General features: G+C 53.4%; 8 protein-coding genes across 9 annotated transcripts; 5 read left to right on the top strand and 3 right to left on the bottom strand.

Moving 5' to 3' along the window:
* Positions 1 to 473: 473 nt before the first annotated feature.
* Positions 474 to 2,375, bottom strand: CKM354_000206700 (uncharacterized protein; the record flags this gene model as incomplete). Its single annotated transcript, XM_044797209.1, has 1 exon — positions 474 to 2,375. The coding sequence occupies one exon, from the start codon at positions 2,373 to 2,375 to the stop codon at positions 474 to 476; it is 1,902 nt and encodes a 633-aa protein (XP_044653144.1).
* Positions 2,376 to 2,916: 541 nt separating this feature from the next.
* On the top strand, positions 2,917 to 3,873 carry CKM354_000206600 (nicotinate-nucleotide diphosphorylase (carboxylating); the record flags this gene model as incomplete). Its single annotated transcript, XM_044797208.1, has 1 exon — positions 2,917 to 3,873. The coding sequence occupies one exon, from the start codon at positions 2,917 to 2,919 to the stop codon at positions 3,871 to 3,873; it is 957 nt and encodes a 318-aa protein (XP_044653143.1).
* A 359-nt stretch (positions 3,874 to 4,232) lies between these two features.
* On the top strand, positions 4,233 to 6,140 carry CKM354_000206500 (uncharacterized protein; the record flags this gene model as incomplete). The annotated part of the gene is made up of 1 exon (XM_044797207.1): positions 4,233 to 6,140. The coding sequence occupies one exon, from the start codon at positions 4,233 to 4,235 to the stop codon at positions 6,138 to 6,140; it is 1,908 nt and encodes a 635-aa protein (XP_044653142.1).
* Positions 6,141 to 6,867: 727 nt separating this feature from the next.
* On the top strand, positions 6,868 to 8,052 carry CKM354_000206400 (uncharacterized protein; the record flags this gene model as incomplete). The annotated part of the gene is made up of 3 exons (XM_044797206.1): positions 6,868 to 7,106; positions 7,161 to 7,786; positions 7,841 to 8,052. The coding sequence occupies 3 exons, from the start codon at positions 6,868 to 6,870 to the stop codon at positions 8,050 to 8,052; spliced, it is 1,077 nt and encodes a 358-aa protein (XP_044653141.1).
* Positions 8,053 to 8,709: 657 nt separating this feature from the next.
* Positions 8,710 to 13,671, top strand: CKM354_000206300 (uncharacterized protein; the record flags this gene model as incomplete). The annotated part of the gene is made up of 1 exon (XM_044797205.1): positions 8,710 to 13,671. The coding sequence occupies one exon, from the start codon at positions 8,710 to 8,712 to the stop codon at positions 13,669 to 13,671; it is 4,962 nt and encodes a 1,653-aa protein (XP_044653140.1).
* Positions 13,672 to 14,026: 355 nt separating this feature from the next.
* On the bottom strand, positions 14,027 to 16,981 carry CKM354_000206200 (uncharacterized protein; the record flags this gene model as incomplete). The annotated part of the gene is made up of 1 exon (XM_044797204.1): positions 14,027 to 16,981. The coding sequence occupies one exon, from the start codon at positions 16,979 to 16,981 to the stop codon at positions 14,027 to 14,029; it is 2,955 nt and encodes a 984-aa protein (XP_044653139.1).
* Positions 16,982 to 17,141: 160 nt separating this feature from the next.
* CKM354_000206100 (mitochondrial 37S ribosomal protein MRP4) lies at positions 17,142 to 18,996 on the top strand (the record flags this gene model as incomplete). The annotated part of the gene is made up of 2 exons (XM_044797203.1): positions 17,142 to 17,172; positions 17,225 to 18,996. 2 exons carry the CDS (start codon positions 17,142 to 17,144, stop codon positions 18,994 to 18,996), a joined length of 1,803 nt encoding a protein of 600 aa, XP_044653138.1.
* A 4,012-nt stretch (positions 18,997 to 23,008) lies between these two features.
* CKM354_000206000 (uncharacterized protein) lies at positions 23,009 to 25,111 on the bottom strand (the record flags this gene model as incomplete). Of its 2 annotated transcripts, XM_044797202.1 has the most annotated exons (2): positions 24,423 to 24,459; positions 24,513 to 25,111. In XM_044797202.1, the coding sequence occupies 2 exons, from the start codon at positions 25,109 to 25,111 to the stop codon at positions 24,423 to 24,425; spliced, it is 636 nt and encodes a 211-aa protein (XP_044653137.1). The 2 variants fall into 2 exon arrangements, with proteins under 2 accessions (XP_044653136.1, XP_044653137.1); XM_044797201.1 differs by having other exon boundaries at positions 23,009 to 25,111.
* Positions 25,112 to 25,860: the final 749 nt, after the last annotated feature.

The raw sequence follows: 25,860 nt of genomic DNA, 5'->3' as shown, positions 1-25,860 counted from the left end.
GGGCGAGTTTCATCCAGGACCACGGGCTCGGCTTTGCATGTGCAGTATGCATGATACTGCAGAAAACGATGGTAATCATTACGCTGCTTTCTCTTATTTCGAAGCGAACCACCAAAGAGTTCTGTCTTTACTGATCAATGTTGGCAGCGTTGCTAAGCCGCCTGGCCTGACGTCTGCCAGACTACTCTTGCGTAGCTTCGGTGTCCTCGCATTGTAGGAGCTATGAGCAGACTTTGCCAGTCAATGCCATTGCAATACTGCTCTTGAAACAATGGCGTGATCAATTACCGAATGGATCTTTGCCCATACGCGTCGGAACGCGTACTCTCAGAGCGGCGGTATGTTGGTGCAAAGCAATTAGTCTTTCAATGGATTGGCAAAGCGCGCTGATGGCGGGAGAGGAATTTTCATCGGGGGTTTCGGGATGGTAGCAAGATGCAAGCTGCATGAGGACCGGCCGCGAATGTCATGGGTCATCGAATGTCGATCCATTGGGATCGATATGGGGTATCATCTTGATTGATTTGGTCTGACAATTCGCCGTGCATTATGCCGTGCACATAACAAACGCCCATGAAGAGGTAATGCTTGTCCTCCTTTCGTAGTATCCATGGAACGCTATTGCCGAGCGGCAAGAAAAGCAAGTCACCGATCTGAAGATGCTGCGACCCAAGCCCCATATAGCCTTCTCTAGTGAAGAAGATCTTGCAAAAACAACTGTGAAACTTGAAGTGGTACAAGTATTTCACGCTCTGACCAGCGCCAGTGCCCTCGGCGTTCCGAGTCAAGCTGACGCTGGTCATCTCGGCAAGTCGATTTGCTGTGCCGGCTAGATCATCTTCTGCCTCGACCAGAAGATGGCTTTCAGCGCCGGGTTGCAGTGCTCCCGCTGCAAGCGTCGCCGCGAGGGCCATGAGAGGCGCTTGTCCTGAGTGAATGCCCAATGCTGTCCTTGCGCGCGGCAGCGCATACTGAATAGCAATCGCAAGCTTTTTGATGGCGAGGTCGCCGTCCTCCTCGGCCGTCCCTTCTAGTAAGATCTCCGACACCTGATCTACGGCATTCAGGAAGACGCCTTGACAGCGGAGTATCGGATCAGTGAGGTCTGTTTCGAAAAATTTGGGCGCGTCATTTCGAGCTGCTCGAAATGTCCACCAAGGCAGACCAGACGGGTTCTTCAAACGATCATAAGCATCTTGCCAAAGCGGCAACCAAGTCGGCCAATTGTTATCGCGATACCAGCTATCAGGTCTGTTACCACAGGTCCTCGCCCACCGCATGATTTCGTAAGACTTGTCTTGCGAGAAGGCTGTCCTCGTAGCTTGTATGTAGACGATTTGAAGCGGTAAATCGTAGTTGGGCCGAAGTTCACGACTCACAGAAGCATGTGCAAGTCCAAGGACCGCATAGACTTTGTCCCGCATTTCGGAATTCGCGTGGCTGTGCGTGACCTCAAGCAGATATGTCATTGGCAGTCCATCATAGCATAGACCTTTCCGGCATCCACCTTCGTGCGCAAGATCCAGTTTGCAAGCATGCCACACTCGAAGGTTGTAAAGCGTCTTGCATCGGCTGATGCCCCGAGACAGAGCGTCTCTGTTGATCTCGAAGCTGCCACTATGTCTCTCTACTTTGACCAGAGCACGCGCCACTATGATGGCATCTGTTAGTGTAACACTCTGTTCGCCATAGAAGGCAAGAGCCGTCTTCGCTAGTGCAGCTTCTTGAAGAATCCAAAGTCTTTTGAACCAGGAGCTTGAATAGAACTCAGCGAGTGAAGCTCTAGGCAAGTCACACAAGTAATCTACCACTGGCAAAGCTGTATCGTAGTCAAGCAGTTTGTCTAGTCGTGCACGCGAGCCTGCCGCTTGTCGGATGGCGTTCGCTGCAGCCGTGATCCCTGTCATGATCTCCGAATCGCCGTCAAATGATGGTCCCAGAAAGGCCAACACTTGTACCGCCGTTGAGTAGACGTCAGACATGAGGAGGACCTGCTGTGCTCTCTCTTGTCTGTCGCTGAGATTGATACACACAGCATCGATCCAGATGAAGCATATCAGATCCTCTGATTCAAGGAAGGATGCAGTGAACATGTGTTGCACAGCCTCTATTGCCGTCTCTAGGAGAAGCACGCTCACCCCATCGAGCAATTTGTGCTGGACGCTATTTGGATCGCCCCAGACATAGCTGATTGCAGAAAAGGCTGGAGCATTGTGTAGGGGTACTGTGACCAGCGAAAGAGAGATGCCGCTCCAAGTCGCAGCGGGAGATGGTCTTGAGAGCTTTAGTAGGCGCACTTCATTGATCGTAGCGTCGAGCGGGTAGTAGTGGTAGCTTGTGCAGGCTGAAGGAGAGTCATCCGGCCTGCCAGACATGCTGGCCTGGGCGGTATGCAATTGTGATCCTGCAAGTCAGTGTTTTTCACCTTCAGATTAGTCACAAAACCGGCCTGTCAAAGAATCCTGCAATAGAACTACAGTACCTCCTAGCTCATCTGCAGACAGCATTCGCCTGCAAGGCCGATGTTCTGCGTGCTCTCCATCAGAGCTGAAGCTGAATGCCCTACTCGCACATCTTTATCGACGACAATGCATGTGCTTTGCTTGCTGCACGTGAAGTCGTAAGGAGAAGTGCAACAGCGGATCACAAGACGATCGTTCATGGAAAGAGGTTGGTAGAGGAAGCCGCGACTTTTGCTTCACAGCATGCCGCTCTCACTTCACGTTCCACGCCAGGCTACCAAACTCACGGCCCGAGTGCTTCTTCCGAACGACGACATCGGCGGCCACAACTGAGTCTATGAGTCGTGCTTTCACATGAAAGCCAGACAGTAGGTGAGAGGTATTGTCTCAAGCTTCATTCAATTCCCAATTCTCCGAGAGTTTGCAAAACAACACAGCTTTACAGTCATCCAACATGCCCATCACGGAAGGCGCACCGATCCACGGCAACCCCGCTCACCTACTGCCGCCGTCATGGAGGAAGTCCATTGCTCTCTGGCTTGAGGAGGACACGCCGAGCTTCGATTACGGCGGCTTCGTGGTTGGCGATGGTCCAGCAGAAGCTCGTCTGCTTGCGAAGAGCCCGGGCATTGTGGCCGGTGTGCCATTCTTCGACGAGGTGTTCAAGCAGCTCGACTGCACAGTAGAGTGGTTTGTGAAAGAGGGCGATGAGGTAGGCAAGGAGAAGAAGCAGCATATCGCGACTGTCAGAGGTCCAGTACGTTGCGTCTTGCTGGGCGAGCGTGTAGCATTGAACTTGCTCTCAAGATGCTCAGGCGTGGCATCAAAGTCACACTCGCTGCTCCAACTTCTTCGAAAAGCTGGATACAAGAACATCCTGGCAGGTACGCGCAAGACCACACCGGGCTTCAGATTGGTGGAGAAATATGGCATGCTAGTGGGAGGATGCGACCAGCACAGACACGATCTCAGCACCATGACTATGCTGAAGGACAACCACATCTGGGCATGCGGCGGCTCAATACCGACAGCAGTGGCAGCTGCAAAGGCGGCGGGTGGCTTTGCTGTGAAGGTAGAAGTCGAATGCCAGTCTGAAGAGGAAGCAAATACGGCGATCGAGGCGGGCGCGGATGTGGTCATGCTTGACAATTTCACGCCAGAAGGTGTGCGCGTGGCATCAAAGAACCTGAAGGACAAATGGGGCAGAGGCGTCAATGCGCGTGCGCTTGTGGAAGTCTCTGGAGGACTGACTGAGGAGAACGTGGCGGACTACGTCTGCGATGACATCGACATCATCAGCTCTTCGAGCATTCATCAGGGTGTCAAGCATGTCGACTTTTCTCTAAAGGTCATTCCGAAAGAAGCCTCAACGGCTGGGAAGCTGGGCAACGGCGAGTCGGCTCAGACATGATATGCTTTGAGCTCAGATGTAAGTTTTGGCCCACTTCGGTAGCAGAGCTTCAGTATTGAAATGTCCTGAGCAGCCGTAACGCGCAGACTTGAGCATGTTTTCCTTCCGCTGCCCTGCTTTGGTCACCCGCTCAGTACTGCGCCTCAGCCTGTCTTTTTTCCTGAACAGACTGCAGCTGTCGCCGATCTGAACGAAAGCGCAGGTCCATTCCGCGACCATCGACGCCGACTCGAAGACATTCACTTCTGTGAGTCCCGTTTGGGCTTAGCGGGTGAACAGACACCTGCGCGGAGGACATATCAGCAGCGTCGTTCTTATTGTTCCTCCTTTCCCAGTGACCACACCGCATCACATCCAACATGCGGTTCGAGTTCACGGGCGCACCACCAGCGCTGCTGGCCGCTCAAGGCGAAACATCTCCTTTCAATAGCTTCTCGGCGACCACTTCCTCGCGCGCCACATCCAGTCCTTCCACGTCAACCACATCATCTCAGCCGGCAGCATTTGGCAAGAGCAGCGTTCTCGGCAAATCATTCCAGTTTCCAGTCTCCGCACAACCCAGCGCCAACCCGCCGCCCGCCACCTCGAGTGCTTCCACGTCAATCACGTCAGGACCGGTAGTCGGATTTGGCAAGAACAGAGTTTGGGGCAAAGCGGTTCAGTTTCCAGTCGCTGCACCACGCGGAGAAGTGCAGGATGATGCGGCAAAAGGCCTCCTCATCAGAGCGCTTCGGCGCTTTGGGAAGTCCAAAGCCTCGCCTTTCGCTGCGAAGGACGCTGCGGCAGACATAGCGCTGAAGGGACATCTCAAGAGCAGCACACAAGCTTGGGTGTTGGAGCGAAGTCTTCGCAACGCAGACCCAGAAGTCCTTGCATTCATTGAGTCAATCTTCGGCGAACTTGTCGACAGCGATGCACCAGATGCTCCTTCAGGGCGCTCATCACCCAACCCAACTGCCGACACGGAACCAGATGCAACAGATGCAGCAGATGCAACAGATGATGAGGAAGACATTGACGAGAGGATCAAGAATTTCCGCGCCATGGACTACAAGATTCCTCGCTCTCACCCACGCATTCAGCATTACGGCGACACCCTCAAATGGAAATTGCTGGATGACGGCTTCATACACTACGAGCAAGGCGCTTACGTGCTGGCGAAAATCATCATTGGCAAGATGTATGCTCGCACATCTCCTTCTGACCTGGACGAAACCATAAGGGACGCGCTGAGCTGGGGCACACTGTACAACATCACTGAACTCACAAACAGCGTACTCGGAGCTTTTCGCAACATTGATGATCAATTTCGCCGCGGCGAGTTGGATTCCATGGAAGCTGCAGAAGCAGACCACTATGACGGCGAAGAGTGCATGGACGAGTGCGACGATACGGCAGATGGTCAGATCACAGATCTGCTTGTGTACGAAGACTTGACCGGTAAAGAAGAGACCTATTTTCGCTTCATGGATCTACCTGCCGAGCTTCGTAATCGAGTCTATGTCGAATTGCTCGCACCAACTGGTTTCATCCTTCTTTCGCGTCTGGAAACCCCCAGCGGATGCAAACCCTCCAGGGAACTCCTCGTTGAGTCCGGAAGCGAGCTCGAGATTCTTCGCGTATCCAAGGACATCTACAAAGAAGCCAAGAGTATACTGTATCGCGAGAATACAGTCTGTGTGGCTGCTGCAATTGAGGTCTCGACTTATCCATGTATCGACACGCGACTCCTCCCCAACAGCAAGCTACCCCTCTTGGCATCAGTGACTCTGGTCGTGGACTTCCGGGCTGATGGCGAAAAAGACAATGCCTGGATCGATCGTGTGCATTGGCAGCAGCTGCAAAAGTTGACGACTCTCAAGCATCTTCGCATCTGCTTTGTCGAGTCGGCGCGTCTGCAGGACGAGAATTCCCATAAGAAGCTCATGTTGAAAAACATTCTCGAACGCATCCCTGCAGATTGTCAGCTCACATTCGAATCCGAGGGGATCCCCGAAATCGATTTCGTGCAGGAAGTCCTCGAAGACCACGAAGGTGTTGCAACGGAACGTCATAGAAGTTGGTCAGAGGACCCATATGAGGTTGCTGGAAGTGTCTTGGAGCGCTTGGTCAACGAAATCAAGAGCACGGAAGGCTTCCAGGTGGGCTGCAAGAGTGGACATGAGCGAGACTATCGGTTCCCACCCAAGCCCGTCATGAAGACCCTGCAGCAGCTGATCGAAGAGGGTGCGGTGGATCCGAAGATCGTGCTGGGCGGCGGTAATTGATGGCTGAAAAGTTCGTTGGATGTTGTTGAGGAAGGCAGTGAAATTGGAGGGGTAATGCAGCTTTGCAGAGGACTGAAGAGACGCAGAATGGGCACTGGCGGTGGGCAGACACGACCGTCAAAGGACAGTCAGCTGTATCTCCTTAAACCGCTGGTGGATGCCAATGTAACGAATGCTTGGCAAGATGTAGAACATGCAGGGTGCGAATGTAGGATGACTGTAATGGGTCGTGCCCTAGGAGACGCGTAACTCCTGCTACGACGCGTCGCATGAATCGGGACCATTTTGCTCACCGTAATTGTATCCCTCGTCACTTGCTCAGGTGTTGTCCAATGCTTCTGGCACATGCACGACGCGGTGGGCGGTAAACGCCACGTTGTCGGCAGTTTTGAACGTCATCCGGCCGGCCATGCGCCCGAAACGAAGCGACCCTGCCTTTGCCTGCCTCAGCCACTGTGGATTTCTCGTGAACTCCTCCCCTCCACCGCCTCATACCCCGTAAACAAATCCAACCTGCGACCTTCGACATAGTCACGACATAGTCATAGGGGGCTATCCAACTGGTTTCACGTCCTTCCCACTGATTCAACCCTCTCCCTATCTTGACTACGACACAGTCAAATCTCGGCCTCGATCTGACGACTTTCCCGCTCGACCACGTCCACGTTTCTCCCAACCAAGGAAGCCAAAGAGAAATAGGCGTTAGCGACGCTCCAAAATCGAAACGATGGCTGCAGAGAACCCACACTTCGAGCCGAACCCCAAGTACGATCACTACGACTTCCCAACAACCGCACCTGAGAACAAGCCTGGTCACCCGGGCCACACCACGAAAGAGCAAGATGCCCAGGTTGAGCAGCTGCGGATGATGCTGGAGTCGGAGGGGTATACCGAGAGACTCGACACTTTTACTCTCTTGCGATTCTTGAGAGCTAGAAAGTTCGATGTTCAACTCACCAAGGAGATGTAAGCACAAGAGCGGGAAAAGGCATTGAGTGACAGCTGACTGACCACGAACAGGTTCGTCAAGAGCGAGGAGTGGCGCAAGACCTTTGGTGGTGGTGTGGACAACCTTGTGAGGACATTCGAATACAAGGAGAAGGAGCAACTGCTGCCCTACTACCCACAATACTACCACAAAACCGACAAGGATGGCCGACCAGTCTACATTGAGAAGTACGGAAACATTGATCTCGAAGCCATGCGGAAAATCACCACCGACGAGCGCATGTTGGAGAACCTCGTTGTTGAGTACGAGAAGGTCGCCGATCCCCGTCTGCCCGCCTGCTCGCGCAAGTCTGGCCAGCTGCTCGAGACCTGCTGTACGATCATGGACTTCAAGGGCGTGGGTTTGATGAAGATGAACCAGGTTTACGGATACGTTCAGCGTGCTTCGGCTATCAGCCAAGACTACTACCCTGAGCGACTCGGAAAGCTGTACCTCATCAACACACCTTGGGGCTTCAGCAGCGTCTTCGGCGTGGTCAAGCGCTTCTTGGACCCAGTCACTGTTGCGAAGATCCACGTGCTCGGTGGTGGTTACCAGAAGGAGTTGTTGGCACAGGTGCCGGCCGAGAACCTGCCCAAGGAGTTTGGTGGCACTTGTGAATGCCCTGGTGGATGCCAGCTGAGCGATGCCGGTCCATGTGAGTACAATGTGAAACATTCATCGAGGTGATGAGTTGCTGACATGCATAAAGGGCACGATGCACAATTCGCCAAGCCAGCGAAATGGGAGACCGAGAAGACAGAGACCAAGCCCGCCGATAACACGATCCCTGCAACCGAGACGCACACCGGCGAAGGCGCCCCAGCTGCTGCTCCTCCTGCAGGCACTACCGCTGCACCAGCTCCAGCCGGAGACCGCGTTCCAGGAACTGAGGCTCACACTGGCGCTCCAGCACCACAGTAAAGAGCCAGCATCGACAAAATTTCGGTTGAAGTGCCAGAGATACATACAGTGTAATGAAGATCAGTGAGCATGGATAGTGGAGCATAGTGAGGCGCAAGACGACGGCGCGTGGGAGGCTATATGATATCCAGAGTCGAGAGCATCAAAGACAGCTTGCTTAGAGGGCACTTGTGGGTGGTAGGTCTCGCATGCACGTTGTATGGTACAGTATCACAATTCAACTTGGTGCGGTATCCATTTTTGCTGTTTGACGAGAGCTCACTTCAGTTCAACGTTGCTGACTCCGGCTCACGGCCACTACACAGGAAGGTCCGATGAAGTGATGCGCTCCTCCTTCATGCAGCAGTCGTGACTGCGTTCGGCATCTCCTGCGCGACACGACGCCTCGCTCTTCCTTCAGCGACCACATCCGATGTCTTCCAACTGATCAGGAACAGTCCGCAAGAACGATGAGATGCCGCGGCCAGTACGCTGCAGACTGGCTCGTCTTTCCTCTCCACTGCATTTGTTGACTGCTTCCACCACCACTGCAGCCCGCCTCGCCTTCATCTTCCGCCAACACGCATTACTCGCCAGCTCGCTGGTCTTCTTGGGAAAGTTGGATAGAGCGCCTCTTCGTCGTTCGTTTCCGCCACAAGCTACAGCAAAGGCGGCACAATGCCTTTCACCGACACCGTGTCCACGCTGAGCGGACGCAACTCGCGGGCCAGCAACGTCTCTGGCCAGTCCCGCTCGCAGCATCGCTCTCCACCGACGAGCACCACCGAGCCATGGTCCAATGCAGGAGTTCTGAGCATGTTAAAGACTTCAACGGATACGGGTGATATTGGTGCACTTTCATTCAACACATCCCGTCTGCCTGGCATGCCCTCTGCTCGGCACCGCGGACGGCCATCCAACACGTCGAAGCAGTCGGCTTCTGGTCATCCTCATATCACGAGTCTCTCATCGAATCACAGTTACGCCCCATCCCAGACTTCACGCGTCAGCTCGCAGTGGGATAATGCTTCCATGACCCAGCGTCGAGGATCACTCACGAGCATGCAGAGTATGCCTCCGTCGATGCCACCACTTCACACTGGCAAGCCCGCGATCTCAATGCAGCAGCCTTTACAAGATCTCGATCCTCGAGATAGCAGATCATATTCCATGGGCTCGACCGTGCCTACGGGTCAGCTGCCCCGGCTTCGCTCAGCAGCCAGTTTGAAGAGCCAAGGACACGAACCAAGACACATGAACGCTATGCCACCAGGCCCTGTGCCTCCAATGCCGGAGAACCGGTCGCCTTTCGTCTACCCAACCAGACTGAAGCGACCGGGCTTTCGTTCTCCTTCGCCAGCACTGAGCGACTCTTATGCTGGCCCTCACATCGGAGGACCACAAATGTCACGCAGAGCGCACGGCCCTCAGCCTCCGCCAATGACCGCCTACAATGGGTACAATGCTCCATACATGATGGACTATAGCAACTCGCAGACGAGCATGCGCGGTCCTCCTCGTACTGCAGACAGTTCGCCGGGCCCAACGTATGCGCATCCACAGTATGGATATCAGCAGGGTCCGATGCGACCACCTCCTCCAATGACCATGCCACCACCAATGCCACAACCGTATTCTCAGCAATACCCGTTGCAGTCTATGGGTCCTCAGATGCCACCGCGGGCTCACTACGGGCCTCAGTATCCGCCTGGTTATGCCTATCCACCATATGGCCAACCACCTCCACCAGCGAGGACCCGTGGACCACCGCCTCCTGCCAATGTCGGACCCATGGCACATCACATGTTCCACAACGCAGCTCGAATGGCACGTAATCTCCCGCATCGTACTGACACACCGATGACTGATGGCGGCCCTCCATCTTCTGATCCCGCTTCCGCGAGTTCAGCTCAGGACTCTTCAAGTCCTCCAACACCAAGGGATGCAACGACAGTGCGTGTGGTGGTCGACCCTGCCTTCATCGAGCCCGAGCTGCTTGATCTGCCTGACTCCAGTGAGCCCATGCTGCCTGGCCACAAGTACTTTGAGTACGCAGACGGTCGCGACGACAAGCAAGCTGAGGTTCCGCACGCCTCAATACCTCCCTCTGGTTTTGTGCAGCGCGTGAAGGCCATGCTCGAGTCGAAGGCCGCATTGGAGGTCGCACAGCAAAACGAGCATGACAAAGCCATGCAGCTGGTACATCCAATGCAACTCTATCGTCATGAACTGGATGTGGAGAATGAGCAGGAGGGTGAAGTGTCTGATCTTGAGCTGCACGAGATGGCCGCTAATGAAACTCCCCGTTTTACCATCATTGAGGAATTCGAAGCACCTGTTGAGCTTCCAGCATCGCCTGTGAAGGTTGCTGAACTTGACGCGACGGAGGCTACCACTCGCATTACAAGAGACATGATTCGAGCTGAGCTGTCTTGCATTTCCACCGCAGACAACACACTTGAACAAGCACAGCCTGACGAGTCGACCGCCAACGTCATCAAGCAGCTCGTTGAGCGAGGTGATGAGCCTTCGACAGGCTCGGAGCCCATCAAGCAAGAGTCAGCGCATTATGGTCACTCTCGCCGGTCATCCCGTCAGAGTGCAATCAGTGCGAGACGCCGACAAGATCTGATTCATGAGCCCATCACGGAGGCATCCATGGAGGCGTCTTTGCCCAGCGCTGCGGACTATGCCATGCGGTTCCAGGCACCTGTCGACACGACCCATTCGTCCGATGAGTCTCAGTCCAGGGATCCATTTGCGCTCGATGCCGACACTGTTACACTGCAGCACCAGGCTGCTGCAGCCAAAGAAGCAACTCGCACGGAGCAGATGGAAGACGGCAAGAAGACACCAGGCATAGAAGCAGCACGGCAGAGCGTCTTTCTGGACTTGACGCCAGTGAGCCCGTTGAAACCAGGTGAGGAAGTGAAACGCTGCTCTGCGGTCAGCCCCGTGCAAGAAGATCCGCGCGGCATCGACGAGACCTTGCACGTGGCCGGCAACGAGACCGAGCAAGAGCAGCCCCCAACAGGCGTCCACGAATTTACCACAATCGACTCCCGCGTCGCTGAAGCCGAGTTCATTCCTCCAACTCCTCGGACGCCCAAGACTTATTCAAAGTCGGTCCAGCTCCATCGGCCTAGCCCACATTCTACCGACGGCACAAATACATACAGCAATCGTTTCTCGCTGCCCGGTGACCTGAGCACTGTCGGCGATACCACACTGCAGTCCGCATCTGACATGGTCACCGATGTTGCCGTACGATTCTCTCTTCCCGGTACCACTGTCACTGTCGGCAAGCCACAGATCATTGAAGTGTCACCTCGTTCGACTCCTGACAAGCCAAAAGAGGAGTCGCCAAACTTCCAGCCGCATTTCACAAAGCAAGCAGGGCTAAGGCCAAGTCGTCGTAATTCAGTCACATTTGCTGATGAGATTGCACCTCTCAACATCAAGAAGGCGGAGCCAGCCAGATCCGAGGTATCTTCCAGCCAGCACAAGTCGATTATTCGCAAGCCAGCTCCACGTGATGACCTTCATCAGTTGCAAAAGACCTCACGGGAAAGTGCCACGGACAATGCGTCCAACTTCAACCATTCCACACATGCTCGTTTCGGCAGTGCTCATTTACGTCAACTGCCAGGTCTGAAGGAGGAGTCGATTGAAGATTTGAGCAGTCCCGAAAGAAAGCGTGCAACCAATCATGCAGAATTTGCGCTGCCAGCTCGCATCGCTGCGGTCAAAGCCATGCAAGAGAGGCGACTACAAGACTCTGGTGACAAGGCGAAATCTCGGCGTACTGTTCAGAAGCACAATAGGCCTCTTGCGGACACCAGAGATCTTCCATCACTGAACTTCAGTCGTACGGATCTCTTCGAAAAGCTAAATGATGCTCTGGAAGTGCGCCCAGTCAAGTCCATGGATGTCATTCGTCGACGCGATTTCACAGGCATCCATTGCCCATCTCCACAACGTCCGATGAGCACGGAACCTCTTCGCGACCGATATGCCAGCTTTTTCAACAAGCCTGAAGACTTCAGCTTCTTTGAAGAAGTCGACACCACTGATGACGAAGATGAATCTGAGGCGGACGACTTTGTGGATAACAGCAAGGCGCTTGTGCCTGTCGTGAAAGTACAAGAAAACACCCAGGTGGAGGACGAAGATCCAATGAGCGGCAATCGTCCTCTGTCTCCAGAAGACTTTCTTCACGTTGCACATCAGGCCAGTAGGCTTTCCATACCATCCGTGGCAGGTCTCTCTGAGCGAATCTCTGAGCTCATTCCTGGACTGCGCAATTTGTCAAATTTGCGATTAGACTCTTTGCTGTCGTCTGAAAACACCCCACCAGCAGGCACGACATCCAATGAGTTTGGCAGGCCAGACACCGTTCTCACCAACCGCACTTCTGCTGGTTTCCGCACACTCGCAGAGCGCGCTGAGGAGATTGTGGTCAATGGCACACACGACTCTGCCGCGCCATCCGCTCTTCACGCATTGCTCAACAAAGATCTCCCACCACTACCAGGCTCGGCTTCTGCCGACGAGTTTTCTGGGATCAATTCGATGGATGGCAAATCATCATACTTGAGCGGGTCCGTCTCTGTGCCTGTTGATCTTGGCAAAGACGTGTCGCGTCCAGTATCTGCGCTTCTTCGCACCAGAGCGCCCACTACTGAGCAAGAGGTCCAAGAGTTGCTTCCGAAGGGCATAAACCCACTTGCTCGACTTGGGAACAGACGCTCCGCCATCTTGTCACAGCCAAATAGTCGTCCGTGGAACGTTGACAAGAACTACCCTTGGTCGGGCAATAAGATCGAAATCGACCTCTCGGTACCTTCCCCGGCGCATACTCGCACTTCCTTTGCCAGCGATGTTCTGCGCGAGCGCAAGACCAGATCCCTTGATTTACCGAGCAGCTCGAGATCTCCCACAGGCAGCAAAGGCATCGACATCGGGTCGATCACTGCTTCTCCCGCAGGATCTCGCTTCTCAGTGACCACTGAGCAATTGACCGGAGTCAGCACTGCTCATCTAAGACACAAGTCAAAGAGATCAATCATCGGTTCCATCTCAAAGAAGTTTGGCATCACTTCGGGACGCAACGCAAACCTTGACGATATCGTGGGCAAGAGTTTGCCTGGATCACCAGTTCCTCGCCAGGCTTCAGTACTTTCTCACAAGCCAGGTGACCGGTACCCGACCAGTAGTCTGACTCCTCCCGCCATTGCCGCATTGGATGAGGTGCGCTCGTTCTTCTCGGATAACAGCTCAGAGCGTCACCGTACGGCATCTTTCCGCAAGCGCCTCACGCAGTTCAAAGGCAAAAGCAAGACTCCTCGCATCGAGTTGCATCCTCCTCGCACGACACAATCTCTGGACCTTCAAGGTAACACCGAATACAGCGCCGGTTCGATCAACGAAGCCCGATCCGAAAGTGCTGCCATGCATTTGCAATACGACGCGGCCGGCATGGGCAAAGCCGAATTTCACTTCAAGCGCTTTGGAGAGAAGCTCCGTCACTTCTTCCATCGTGGTAGTGAACTGTTCCGGAGCATCAGTACGCGAGGTCGGCCGAGGAGGAACGAGCCGAGAGACGAGTGGCTTGCGGATTCGCTGTATTCCGGTGTGTAAGAGACCTGCCTGTGTCGTGAGTACCGTTGGAGTTTCCCGCAGAGCAGAGTTGCTTACTGATTCTACGCAGGTCCGTTGCCGATGCATGTTTGATGGTGGGATGGAGGACGTGTTGCTCTCTCCTTGTGTCGGAAGCAGGAATATGTGTTTGATATCTCTGATGGAGCTTTGTTATCGTCAGCGATATTTGGTGGTCCTTGTTTTGTGGGATTGAAATGCATGTGTTAGTAGTTTGTTGTGAGATAGGTTCTGTATGGTAGTGGTATCATTATACTTGTTGTCTCACATTAGTCGCTTTCATTCCATATCGGATCGAGAGTGAGATTTTGCAGGTGCCACAAATTGATTCGTTCATTCATTCACGATTCTGCAAATGAGCAATTCTCTCTTGCTTTCTTCTCTCATGTCTCCGGTGATTTCTCCTTCGGCCTTTCTCTGGTTTTGTCAACCTCCTAGCTCTCCTAACATTTTGCTTGAAAAAAAGTTCTTCTTCTGTCAGAAGTCTTCCCTCCACTTGAGCTGCTTCGTACTGCTTTTTGACGCGTGCCGCTGCGATTTCGAGCTCGATAAGTTCTCCATCTCCCTCCGCTTCTCCACTTCGAGAGGCATATTTGAGAGGTGTAGTGAGAACGAAAATTTTGTTCGTGCTGGGACAGTGGGCTACGTTGCCGTGTTGGAGGGCTTCACGCTTTAGGGCAACAAAGTCGATGGTTGGGGGAGGCTCTGCGGTGGTTGAAGGTGAAGCGGTGGGCACTGCCTGGAGTGGTGAAGTCGAAGGTGAATCGTGTGGTCCTGAGTTTGTGGAGTTGTTGCTTTTAGGGTACTCTTTCGTTGGCTGCGATGTGCCATATCCTAAAGCGTTTTTGTGTGTCCGGAGAGGAATAGCTGGTAGCACTTTGATGCCATTTCCGGTCGACTCGAGTGTGGCAGGCGGTTCCACTGTCGGAGCAGGGCTAGATGCTTTCGCAGATGTCTTGCTGCATGTGGAGGACGGGAATATCGGGTCTGCGATCTCCGGCGTATTGATCTCGATGGCCGCGAGTGGCGAGAATGCGATTGTCGATGGGACAGCTCCCTTTGACTCGCATGCAGAATGCGGGACATCCGTGCGAGGGCCTAAATCCACCACAGACGTCTTACTGTATGAAGGGGCCAGAGGTTGGATCTCCGCAATCTTCGGCATATCAATGTCGACACCCTCGAGCGGCGTGAAAGGGGTTGTCGGAGCAACAGTGTTCAGCGAGCTCATTCCCATGTCCTGCCACTTTCTATGAGCGGCCATGGCCCTCTTTTTCCGGAGCGTTTGCATAAATCTAGCCCTGTTTGGGGGCTTGATCCAAAGGCCTTGGTTGTACTTCACACTTTGCTTCTTGTCAGTGTCCCCAATAGCGCTCTGGACGCCTTCTCGAGCTTTTGCCATCATCATTCGCCAGCGGTCCTTGAACACCGGTAACACTTGCTTTTTCCACAGTGCCCACACGGCTTGGTCGAGCTTCTCCGCGACTTGCGCGCCCTCGATGCGCTCTACCACGTGCAGAATATATTTCACTCGTGTTGTTGGTGGTCGCTGATATTCCTCCAGTGAACGCATAATGCCCGCAACAACGAACGCCTTCGCCATGACCGGAGTGATCGGCATATTGTGATTCTTGAGATATTTGTAGATCTCCCAGACCCTGCGATATGCAACGCGAGGTGCAACAGCAGGAGATGTGGCTATTTTGAGAGCAGCAACTTCGATGAGCTCAGCACGCTGCTCGCGAGCAAGAGCATCGCGCTGAGTTTGTCGATGCAGGACGTGCCAAAAGGCGGACGCGCTGAATTTGTCTGCTACTGCACAGCGCAGAAGCAGGTCCGGAAAGTCGTGCAGAGACAATTGCGGCGAGGCTTCGAACACTCGCACAGCAAAAGCCAAACCCGCTTTGCTCCTCCTCCGGACAAAATGTCGCACGAGTGGAGCTGAGAGACCCGTTGGCACTTCGAGTGTTGGATGTCTCTGCAGCTCGCGGAAACGATAAAACAGTGTTGGTGCACCGCAGTCACGCATCAAGATGGTAAACATGGAGATGGCGAGGCTGGCGTAGGCAACACCATTGCTCTGCAAGGCATGAAGAAGCGCGATTTCAGACGACCACTGGCGAGCCCTCCCAGCTCTGGTCTTCGCTTTCGCCGAACGGAAACGGAGATATTCTTTCCTGATCGCATCGACATCCGGTCTTTGATGATTGAAGTGGTAGCGTTTGCTGCCTTGGAAATCAGTACGACTTCCAGATGCCTGTGACGGCAATCTAGGGATCCAATGCTGAAGCAGCATCTCGCATAGATTTCCGGCTCGAGCGTTGAAGACGCAAAGGTGACCAGCCAGCAGGGCAGGATCCGGAAAGTAGGATGCCAGCACTTCATGGACATTGCGCCAAGAGTCGACGATATTTGCGCATCGGAACGACAAAGAGCGACGCAGACAGTATAGCCAATTCATGAGACTTTTCGATGGTCCAGCGCTTAGGCCAGATTTCTCGCACAGGCTTCTGGCCACACTGCCGGATATGTTTTGCAATGTCTCATGTTTCATGGCATCGAGTATGCGAGTGATGGACAGCGAATCTCTCTTCGCGGAGCTCATCAGAGACGTCAGAATGTCGGGCAGATATTCGTCGTGAAGAGTTCGTAGTCGGACCTTTTCGGCAATGAGGTGAGCGACTGCTATTTTGGCTTCCTTGGTCACATCTTTGTCCAGCATCCATTCGCAAAGTCGCAGAATGTTGTTGGCTTCGGGTTCATCGCTCGTGCTCTGCAGAAAGTCCATCACTCGGCTAAGGTCCTTCACTTCCACGATGTCCGACTGTGCTTCCTTCAACAGCGCGTCAAAAGCAACTTTGCTCACAAGCACAGCATCAACGTTCTCGTCGGTGGCCAGGAACTGTCCGAAAATGTCTTCTTTCCTTTTCACGCTCTTCGGAAACATCCAATGCTCGTCCTTCTTCACCTTTTCTGCACCTGGTGGCTTCCATTTCAGATCTCTCGTAGGGTCAAACTGCCTCCCTCCATAGCCTCCGAAGCCAAAAAGAGCGCCAAAATCAGCTCCACTCGCTGCTACACCCGCTCCAGTAGCACTCATACCAATTCTCCGCTTGGAAAGTCTCCGATGAGCCTCCAGTGGACCAGGTACGTTGCTCCCATAGCGGCGGCCCGTTGTGTGATGGGCATTGGAAGCGCGTAAGAAGCGGTGCCATGCTTCGGTAACGACCTCGTCCGTGAGCCAAAGATACTGCTCAATGGGAGCAGGCCTCAGTGAGGGCCTGCATGGCATCACCAGAGAAAAGGTGTCGGGTGGTTGTTGTGGAGCTGTCGCGGTCAATGGGTGAAGCTGGGCGCGGATTGCGGAGACAGCGGAGGTGGGAGTGGTGGCTGTTCTCCCAAGACCCAGTTCATCGCTGGAGACTGCATCAGAAACAGAACAGCGCCCCGCGATGATTGTACGAGCGCTGCGACTGCGGCATGGTGAGTTGAACAGTTTGTATCATTGTACTGCATTGATGCTGATGAAGCGCAGGCCGCATTGCCCTCCCCCGGCGCATACACACATCGTCGAATCGCCTCTCCTCGCTCGAATCGACGGTATCGCCCAATGCAGAAGCTGGCGAACGAGTAGGAATTCCACAATTCGCCGCGACGGCCAAAGAAACCATCGGCCCCAACACCGTCGTCGACCGCTCTGTCCCGTTGAACGACCCCAATCACCCCGTCGCCCTCGACTACGCCTTTTTCCAGCACAACAAGAAGTACACGTCCGGTGTAGGATCGACTATTGCGCCGCACTACAAGCCTCATGAACTCCTCACGAAACCTCCGTCACCGCGAGACATCACCCTCGAGGCCCTGATCGCTGCGCAAACACATATCGGACATGCAACGAGTCTGTGGAACCCCAGCAATGCACGCTACATCTTCGGTATTCGAGGCGAGCACGATCCCATTCACATCATCTCTCCCGACGCGACTGCATCACATTTGCGAAGGGCGTGCAAGGTTGTATCAGGAGTGGCAGAACGAGGTGGTCTGATTCTCTTCGTGGGAACACGACAAGGACAAGCGCGCGCCGTTGTAAAGGCTGCCGAGCTTTCAAAGGGCTGCCATCTGTTCACAAAATGGATACCCGGAACCATCACAAACGGACAGCAGATCTTAGGGCGATGCGAGAAGAGAGTGAAGAACGAGTTGGATGAAGATGTGACGGAACAGTATGGCTTTCAGGATCAATTGTTTTCGAAGGCCGCTATCAAACCTGATTTGGTCGTGTGTCTGAACCCATTGGAGAACTACGTTTTGCTGCACGAATGCGGCCTTAACAACATTCCCACCATGGGCGTTATCGACACCGACGCGAATCCAACTTGGGTCACATACCCCATACCAGCCAACGACGATTCATTACGAGCCGTGCAGTTCATCTGTGGTGTGTTGGGACGCGCGGGCCAAGAAGGACAGGAGCGACGTCTAAGGGACGCTCGACCGACATCAAAGCGTCCCGGTGGCTTCGTCGTATACCCTGCTGTTCATGGCCTACAACCGCCAGAAGGCGAGAGACGGAACCAGAGAGGCGGAGTCAGAGCTGTAGGAAACGCACAGAGAATGAAGATTCAGTCAAGAGCAGACGCGGGACAATTCGCTGCTGCTGAGCAGGCTCTCGACTCACAAGACGAGCCTCTGTTCCCAGACGACTTCGAAGGCACCGATGTGAGACAACATGAGCGCGATCAGAGTCTGTTGGACCAAGCCGAGAAGATCCTTTTCGAGAATGAGAGTACTGCGACTCCTGCGGCCAATGCAACTGGAAGCAACATCCCGTCCTCCGCCTCACAGATCCCGTCAGCAGAGCAAATGAGCGGAATGGACACTCTCGAAACCCAGCAACCTGAAGACCTCGCCGAGTCGATCTCGAATGAGGAACTCGACATGTATGCCCAATTCAACGACGCCGAAGCACCTGATCTCTCCGCTGTCGACCAATCTCTCGTCAACGAGACCTACGCCTCTGCCGCCGAAACAGATACCGCCGCCGAAGACGCCGCACAGTTTGGCATCAATGCCGAACCTGGGACCGGCTCTGACGACCCTGTCTACTCGCAAGCTGAAGCTGCCTCCCAGACGCCAAATGATACGATCGAGCAGGTTGGAGAAGTGGAGAAAGAGCTTGGGGAGCAAGCGCCAGATGTAAAAGTTGCGAATGAACAGGGCAATCCAGAGGTGCAGGATGCCGATGCGGAGAGTCAGAAGGAGGTTGACAACGCAGTGGACAGTGCGAAGAAGGAAGAGAAGAAGTAGACAGGGCACAGCGCGGGATGTGTAGATATACCATTATCCAGACAAGAGCAAAAGAGCAGAGCGAGAGGAAATGTATAGATATGGATATTATGATGTCAGCCCCTCTTCCTCATTCTCTGATTCAGTATGAAAAGACATGATTCGAGGCGAAGGGGAATCCGTTACTTGTCGAACTCAGGCCTCCATATCGAGGAGGCAAAAACAATCGGCCTCGGCTGAGCGTGTTGTCATCGATAGATATTTCGGACGCCTCATATCGGCCGTCGAAATTACCGGTCGCGTGTCCAACAATCCAGCGGCTCCGCAGAGACGACTTATGAACCTACCGCTAGACCAAGGACGACGTTGCTGTCCGAAGCAAGGCAAAAGAATATCAACGTTGCTGGCGTGCTTCGCTCAAGCTGAAAAGAAAGTTGGCTATAAGGAACAACTCTGCCACACAAAAATTACCAAAAAAAGGAGCGTCGGCGCGCCATCAATCGTGCGTTCTATCGCCATCCAAAAGAGCAGAATGGAGGCAACAAAAACAAAACAATCGCTCTTGACCTAGCAGAAAGTGCAGCAAAGAAGGCTGTAACGATGCCATATCGTTGATTGCCATTTGAGCGCCACCTTGATTGCCGGCATTATCATGATGAGAATGACTTAATAGCATACCACTCGGCCAAGGACGATCGTTGCGGACAACAAATTTCGCACGCTAATGAACTCAGAACGAGTCTTTGCCAGTAATCGATCGAAAGAGGCGAAGTCGTGCTCTGAGCATAGGGAGAAGCTAAGCTAAATGGTAGGGCAGAACAGGACGGTGTTACAAATGGACAAAGGCGGAGGCAAAACAATTGCCCTCGAACCTGGCGCATAGGTCGCGAAATAGCGGCGACTAAACGACAGTGCATCGTTGAGCGACTACCAGGCTCTGCTACCTTTCGCATTAGCATCTTAAGAAGACGACTTACGGGCATACCGCTCGGCCAAGGACGATCGTTGACGGTGAAGTTTTGCATGAATGTATAAAGGTAGCTGGCTAAGAGTCTGGACAGTTAACAACAAAAGCTTACTGCAATCCTGATTCAAAGTTTTGGAGATACTGAGAGATTGAATGACTGGTAAGGCAATAGTGGTCGCTGCTGCAAAAAGGACAAAAGCAAGGCAAAACAATCGCCCTCTATCTCACTAATAACACAGACGCCAATCGCAGCTTTCAAGACTGCCAATCTTGGTCACAGCAACCCCGTCTCCTAGCCTTAGCACAAACGTCTGGATACCAAAGACGACTTACAAGCTTACCGCTCGACCAAGGACGATTGTTGTAGACTCTGGCTCCAGGAGGCTAATAAAGCTCAAAGGCTTAGGGGCGAAAAGGAGACCGAGACATATCAGGATCATGGTGTTAAGCGAAGCCGATGCCCAAATTCAAAAAGAAAGGGAAAACAGCGAAGGCAAAACACTGCTGACGAAGGGCCATAACGAGACAAAACATTCTGCCCTCGCCTTGCGAATCGAGACCACCAACGCAGCAGGCCGGCAACGTAAGATCGTCAGCCCACTGGATCGAATCATCTGCCACATGCATCTCGGCAAGACGACTTATAGGCATACCACTAGGCCAAGAGCAATCGTTGCTATCCAGTCTTGCAAGATGCTTAAGTATTCTCACATCCCTGGACGGAAGAGCGACAGAATAAGTACAAGAATTTTCTCCTTCTATCGTCGCCCTTTTAGCGGCTTAAAGTGTCCATATTAGACAAAGCGACAAAAAGAAGGCAGAACAATCGCCCTCAGTATTTGATACAGGAGCTACAGTTCGCACACAACGACCTTCTCATCACATAAGGTCGTAGTGACGTCCACTCGAACACCACCAGCACAAGCATCTCCAGAGGGAAGACGACCTACAAGCATACAACTAGGCTAAGGGCGATCGTTACAGGTCTTCATTTTTAGCACATTGAAGTAGTCTCACAAGCATGGTACAACAAGGGCTGCCAAAAAGATTCGCTGGCTATGTCATGGAGTTCATCTTGCATACTGAACTGAGTCGCACGAAGCCTCATCGCTCGCTGGAATATGGCCATCTCTGCTTGCTGCAAAAAGACGACAAATGTGCAAAACAATCGCCCTTGAACTTGTAGATAGCAACGCACCCGGACGAGATTCCAGTATCGTCGAACGGGTGTATCCAGCCACTTTTGGCCCAAGCATCCCAATTATTAGGACGACTTACAAGCATACCACTTGACCAAGGACGATCGTTGATGGCAGCCTTTTCCACAGGTTTCAAGTACTCTCACACTCACGTTAGACGGAAAGAAACAGATCGCTAGAGGCACACATTCCTAATAATACAACAGGAAAAGACTGGCAGCCGGATTACAACTCAAGACCCATTCGTGCAAAAAGCTCCTTTCCTCCAATAAGGTAGGTGACAAAAGCAATAAGGGATGAACGAGAAGCAAAACAATCGACCTGGATCTTGCAGATCAGAATGGTTAAGCAACTCTCGTACGACGGTAGATTGTCGTTAAACATGCTGTCTTTGACCACTGTCTGCAGAGGCATCCCGGTTATTAGGACGACTTACAAGCATACCGCTGGACCAAGAACGATCGCTACAGAACTCTCCTTCAGAATATTCAAGTAGGCTCATATGCATTTCTTGATTGACCGAAAAGTCAAAAGATCATCATTGATCGAACGACAGGAGAAGCCTGTTGCCGAATTTCGGAGTCCATCCATTTCGTTTAACACCATAACTTCCCCACGGCCACATGCGCGTTTTGAGACTGCAAAGTAGCAAAAGAGGTACAAAACAATCACCCTTGGTCTCGTAGGCAAGAAATACGATAAGGAAGATAGCAGACGACTATAGACAATCGCCGGACATGCCGCCTTTGACTACTTCACACTAAGCATCTCATCGAGAAGACGACTTACAAGCATACCGCTAGACCAAGGGACGATCGTTATCATCCACTCTTCCAGAACATTCAAGTACTCTCCCAAGTACCCAGCAGCCAAACAGAAAGAAAATGTCAAATCTTGCCATTCCCTCAAAGTAGTCCACATTCACATGGCAGACAACGATGTCTCTATCCAGCACGACTACTTATCTGACGCATCGACTCCCTTCTCCGAAATAACAAAAGGAAAAGAAAAAGGAGATCAAAAAAGCGCAAAAAATCGCCCTTGGTCTCGCAGACGGTGGAGCAAGAGCAAGAGCACAGCACGGCGATATGTCGTTCAGTGGTCTATATTCAACAACCTTAGGCGATAGCGTCTTTCTCTGATAGACGACTTACAAGCGTACCGCTAAACTAAGGACGATCGTTGAGATGTCGGTTGTTTGCAAGAACATGGTGGTTAGCCAAAGCTGTCCACATCTCAGACAATGATCGACTGGTGGGAAATACCGCAGCGTGCGGTGGGGTGTGAGGGGAAGGTGAAGTACTTAAAAGGTGGTGTACCATCATTTCGACACACATTGCATTCTTCCACGCAATAAGCCATGCTATAAACGCTACAGCAACCTCCCAACCCATAGTCATAGCTGCAATAGCAGCAGCGGTAACAGCAGTAGTTGCAGACCCATCAGTAGTAGAAACGAACAGCAGCAGCAGTAAGCTTAGTATACATACACCATGAGCAATCCCTAAATTCCGTAGGGGGTCTATAAAACTGCAGACCAGAGAAGCTGTCCATCGCCATTCTCTTCTCGCTTTCTCGCTGAGGCAGTAACAGAGAAGATGAAACGTATCGTGAAAGCATGTGCCCTTCCAGCGCATGTCCGTCCGCATAAAGGCGAACAAAGTCGCGTACCTCCTAGGCGGCTGGAATGAGAAGTGCTGAATGTTGGTATCGTGGCGCCAGAAAGGAAAAGCAAAAGAGGTCCAAGCAGCACAGCGTTGCTGGACAGAAGTGCTCGAGCTTTAGCCAGCGCAGTGCTTCGAGGGAACCATCGTGGTGCAGATCGATATCTGTGCTAGCGTGGCTGGTAATATGGCAATGGGTAGTTCTATACCTGCACGCCTTGCTGGCCTGTTGTACCATTCGAGTAAACGTGATGTTGTGACGCCAAAGCAGGCTGCTGCGGAGGTGGCTGCTGTTGAACCAGGGAAGCCGGAGTCGCCGAGTTGGTCGTAGACATAGGCGTTGCTGAAGTCCCAGCTGGCGCATTCATCATGCGCTCTCTCTGTGCCTTCTCCGCTTCAAGCTTCTCCTTCTCGGCCTTCGTGATTCTCGGCTTTCTAGGCGCGCCAGGAATCTTACCGCCTCTGCTGCCACGACCTCGTGTGGGTGCGTTGGGATCCCTGACTTTTTCGGTGGCAGTCGTAGTAGCACTCGAAGCAGTAGTGGTACCGCCTCTACCGCGACCACGTCCTCGTCCACCGCCACGGCCTCGGCCAGATGGTGCTGCAGACTCGACATTCGCAGTTGTACCTTCCGGTACCAGCTTGCCAGAGTACACAAAGAACCCATCTTTCGCCACCGCGGCCTTCTCCTGCCAAGCAAGCTCCGTATCATCAATGAAGTCGTCATCCTTGTCGTACTCCTCCACCTTCCTCCGCCTCTTGCGTGGCTTGGCGTCATCAGCTCCAGTGGCAGACTTGCCTTCATCATCCATGCCGCCCATCTCGATATTGCTATCTCCATCCATGTCCGACATCAGATCAACAGACATATCGTCTGCAGAACCTCCCTCGAGCTTGTTCTGTGCAGCTGCGACTTGCAGTAGCTTTGCTCGATGTGCTGCGGCTCGAGGATTGATTGCATCTTGACCGTACTTCTTGAAGATCTCTTGTGCGATGTTGACCGTGTTGCCACCATCTCGGTTCAGCGTGATCCGGATCTCGATGTTTGGTCCACGGATCTCTGACTCTTGTTTGGCTCCAGGTCCGCCGAAGAGGTTGTTGCTCGCCAAAAGTCCGGTGCCAGCAGCCTTGGGTGATGCGGCCTTCTTCTCCTTGGGCTGTACTTGAGGCGTTGGCGCCGATGATGACGATTTTGAAGGTTGTGTCTTCATTGGTGCTTCGCACACAGGACCATCAATGTCCATTGCGCCCTCTGATTGCGGCATCGGTTGTGCTTGAAGTTGTTGTTGTTGAGGTGGAGGTGCCGGGGTGGTTTGTGGTAAAGACGCCTTTTGAAGTGGTGCGGCTGGTGCAGCCACTGGTGGCGTAGGTGAATGGTGCGCAGAAGTAACAAAGCTAGGCGGCTGTTGCACGTACGTCGTTGTTTGTGAAGTGTGCGACAATGGGAGTGAGGGTTTGCTGGGAGGGTCAATGAGGCTGTTGATGGATGGTGAAGCTGACGCGCGATTGTAGGTAGGCGACAGGTGTGCAGATGGTTCACCATTCGTCTGCCTCGTCGGCACAGGCGGAGGTCCGGAGGGGCGTGCAAAGGTGTCGGCTGATGGAGGTGCGGAATGTTCACCACTTGACTGCTTCGTCGGCGGTTGCGGCGGTGCTGCACCAAGGATGGAACCTCTGATCGGATCAAAGTTCTGACCACTCGAGTACGGGCGCGGTGTCGGCGGTTTTGATGCAGGTGGAAGACTGTCGCGTATCAAGATGTCGGGCTGATTCGGTCGTTGCAGAGGTTGCGACGCCAGAATGTGTTGTGGTTGCGGCGGAGGTGCACTTGTGGATGCAGCAGGCTGTTGATACTGCGTGACCATTTCGGTGAGGGTGGATTGACGAGGTCCAGAGGCAGAAGCAGATGCATCAGGGGCAATGGCAGCAGGCTCTTTCTTCTGCCGCTTGCGAGGTGCAGGTGCAGAGCCATCTTCGGCCTTGACCTTGGGCTCTCGCGGCTTGCGAGGCTTCTTCTCCTTTGGCTTCTCGTCTTTGCCTTCGACTTTGGGTTCTCTGGGCTTGCGTGCTCGCTTGGGCTTAGCAGTTGTGTCGGCAGGCGTGGGTGTTGGTATAGCATGCGCAGGTGCGGGAGTTGCCGAAGTGGAAGATGCAACAACACCTTCACCAAATGTGGAGGCGGCAGCAGCAGGTGCGCGGGTGGTGACGCGAATTTCGTCGAGCGAGCTGGTTTGCGGGGACTGCACTGACGACAGGGACGACGTCTCGCTTGCAGCGTCGTCATCGGCCATATGCTCCGAGTTCATGGCGCAGAATGGTCAAGTCGACAATACACGCCAAGAAGATGGTATAGAACACGATTAGCACACTAGGCAGATGTGCAGGGTGCACATGCGCAGTGCGCGCGTCTGGTTCTGGCGCGGCTCAAAGGGTGCTCGAGGGTGCTCGCTCAGGGCCTCATCTCCATAAGTCGAAGCGGCCAATAAGCGTGGGGCTAGCGAACGTCGCAGTTTGGAGCAGCGACGACGACAACACCTTTTGCAGGATCACGGCCGGCGGAATGGGAATGGGAGGCGATGGTATAGCTGGTGCGTTGCGTCTCGTTGCAGCGGTGCGGATGCAGGTCGAGTTGGGTGCAGTTCGATGGCGATCGGAGGTGCAATTGATGAAAACCCGTATGGCAGCCAGTTGCATACACGCAGAAGTGCAGGATGGGTGGGAAAAAGAGTCGAGAAGGGGCGTGTCGAGAGTGCTGGAAAACATAAGGGAAAGCCGGGGCAGCACGCAGCACGGAGCACACTTTGACGACTTTGGACGGGCAGGCAGAGCGACAGCAGCAACTTGACAGAATCCGCGGGGCAGCAGCCGGTCGTCGGAAACAACTGTGTCAGAGCGCAGCCAGCGAGCCAGCAATCTTGTCGCGGCCTTGTGCCATCGCCCTCCTCCCGACAAAGCTAGCTGGACACCGACATATCAGACTCGGCAGTCCTATTATCCCGTCCTTTGTCGGTATCTTCATTGTTGAGTCTGTGTGTCAACTTACACATTCGTCTCA

Source organism: Cercospora kikuchii (assembly GCF_019650295.1).
Source record: "Cercospora kikuchii DNA, contig_00001, whole genome shotgun sequence".
Taxonomy (NCBI): domain Eukaryota; kingdom Fungi; phylum Ascomycota; class Dothideomycetes; order Mycosphaerellales; family Mycosphaerellaceae; genus Cercospora; species Cercospora kikuchii.
The sequence above is the reverse complement of the archived record's forward strand: the minus strand, read 5'-3'. Positions and strand labels throughout refer to the sequence as shown.